The 2438-nt window shown below is 28.2% G+C and overlaps 1 protein-coding gene across 1 annotated transcript in view; it reads right to left on the bottom strand.

The window, feature by feature from the left end:
- LOC106874326 (uncharacterized) overlaps positions 1–1961 on the bottom strand; it is a 13901-nt gene extending 11940 nt beyond the window's left edge. Inside the window, exon 1 of the mRNA XM_014922015.2 lies at positions 1572–1961. Within this exon, the coding sequence (XP_014777501.1) occupies positions 1572–1646 (75 nt within the window). The 5' untranslated portion in view covers positions 1647–1961. The remainder of the gene's footprint in view (positions 1–1571) is intronic.
- Positions 1962–2438: the final 477 nt, after the last annotated feature.

Genomic DNA, 2438 nt, shown 5'->3' with positions numbered 1-2438 from the left:
AGCAACAACATTATGGTAAATTTCTATATTAACACCTGCACGATTTTCACTAAGAAAAAAAAAAAAAACAGGAAATTTGATTTTTTGCATGGAATCAAGTACCCTGACCTCCTAATATGCTGCAAATCCCTTATTTTGGTTTAGATAAAATGAAGTGGAAGTCCCCCCCACTATTCCCGGAATCATTGGAAATCTTTTTTTTTTTGATTGAATGAATTCCTGTGACCTCCTAATATTGCAAAATTAGGTTACTTAAGGTGAGCCTGGTAACTGATGGTTTTGGGGTCTTGTTGTTTATAACTTTTGGTGAGCTATGGTGCAACCAACATGCTAAAAAATCTCTGCCATTAATTTAGAGTGGATGGGTAATATCAAATAATTCAATCACAACATATATTTAAATTAAACATGAAAAAAATTGAAATATTATCATCACTTACATGGAAAAATTGAAATATTATCTTTCAGTATTTTATAAGGTGAAATCATAAATTATTAATTGACACATTATTAATTATCTTATAACAGCAATGCCTAAAATCATGGATTACATGGAAAAATGCAAGCATGAAAAGTAATATTCTTAAGATTATAAACCTGGAAAAGTACAGGACAAGTTATTACACCTGTAAAAGTATAGGACAAGCTATTACTTCTAGTAAAGTAAAGAAAATATTGCAGCTAAAATTAAAATCTTAATATTAAAACTCATTTTATTATAGTTTACAAATAATACTATACTTATTTAAGTAGAATTTGGCTAATTTACTACCTTAAATACAGGAAAAAAAGTGACTAATTAGACAAACTTACAAATTAGCTGAACAGTTTTGTACAATGAATTTAAAAGATGAGAACTCTAAAGCATGATAAATTAGAACTGGCATTCTTTACTGCAATATTTTAAGTAAGAAGTTTCTTATTCTTTATTTACTAGAAGTAATAGCTTGTCCTATACTTTTCCAGGTGTAGTAACTTGTCCTGTACTTTTCCAGGTTTATATTCTTAAGAATATTACATTTCATACTTGCGTTTTTCCATGTAATATATAATTTGATACATCTAAATGAATTGTTACATCATTTTTTGTTTCTTTAATTTGTCTTAAAATATTACAATAATTCTCTTAATGTTTTTGTGTATTTTCACATATTTATTGTTTATATATATATACACGTGTATATACATAGACACAAATGCACGTGTGTATATGTATGTATATATATATATATATATATATATATATACACACACAGTTATACACACGTGCTCACACATACATACACACACATATTATATATATAATATATATATATATATATACACATATGTTTCATATATTTTATTGCCATTATTTTCTTTCCTGAAATGTTGCATAAAAAGGACAAAGCAAAGTAAAATGAAAAGGATGATAAAATACAACAGATTAAACTATAGAACAGAAATAATTTTGAAGAAATTAGAAATTCAAAGACATCTCATTTGACCAAAGATATTTACCAATCACATCATCATCATCATTACAACTAACAATATTTTTGCTTCTAGTGCACATTCTTCCAATCACTTACCTGTTTTCTGGCTTCTATTTCATCCAGCAACAATGCATGAACAAGAATTACAAGAATAAAAATTGGTAACTTCATCCTGTTACCAGTAAAAATCTAACTGACTTAAAAAAAAATATATTTCTGAATTTGTGAGGGTGATTGTGTTTTGTGATGGTTGTTAACAAAGGAGAGGCTAGAATACATTTAAGCTTCAGTCTCCCTGATGACAATTGTCAAGTGAGCCACTTTTCTCCTCCAACTTACTTCTATACTGCCACTGTCACTATCACCAACAAACTGTCAGCTCTTTTTTTTTTCTTTCTTATCTGGTGACTTCATTTTCTTCTGAATGTTCTGTTTCTTTTTTTTTCTTTTTTTAAATCTAAAATGAGGACAATATTGTTACTCTCATCTGTAAAGATTTCAGCATCAGCAATTTGATACAAACATTGTTTTTAGGTCATGCACACAAAAAAACTATTTACTATATGGGGCATGTATAAGTTTGAGTGTGTTTACGTCTGTGTATGTATACATGTGTGCATAACTCAAGAGGACAGCGTTTTTAGGAAGGTTTTATGAACTAAAAGATGTGAATATACATACCCTGAAATAAGAAACATGTTTATCTATAAAGCAAATGAAAGATAGAATTTCAAAACAGTTTAGCAATGTATATGAAGGTGTGTGTGAAGTAAGGGATAGATAGATAGATAGATAGATAGATAGATAGATAGATAGATAGATAGATAGATAGATATCACTATCATAATATATTGTGTAACATGATGGCATGGGTTGCATAGTTTATGTGTGTGTGTGTGTGTGTGTGTCTATGTATATATATATATATATGTTTATATATATATATATGTGTGTGTGTATATA

The sequence above is a fragment of the Octopus bimaculoides genome, chromosome 5 (assembly GCF_001194135.2).
Source record: "Octopus bimaculoides isolate UCB-OBI-ISO-001 chromosome 5, ASM119413v2, whole genome shotgun sequence".
In the NCBI taxonomy this organism is placed as follows: domain Eukaryota; kingdom Metazoa; phylum Mollusca; class Cephalopoda; order Octopoda; family Octopodidae; genus Octopus; species Octopus bimaculoides.
This window is presented reverse-complemented; position numbering and strand designations above follow the sequence as displayed.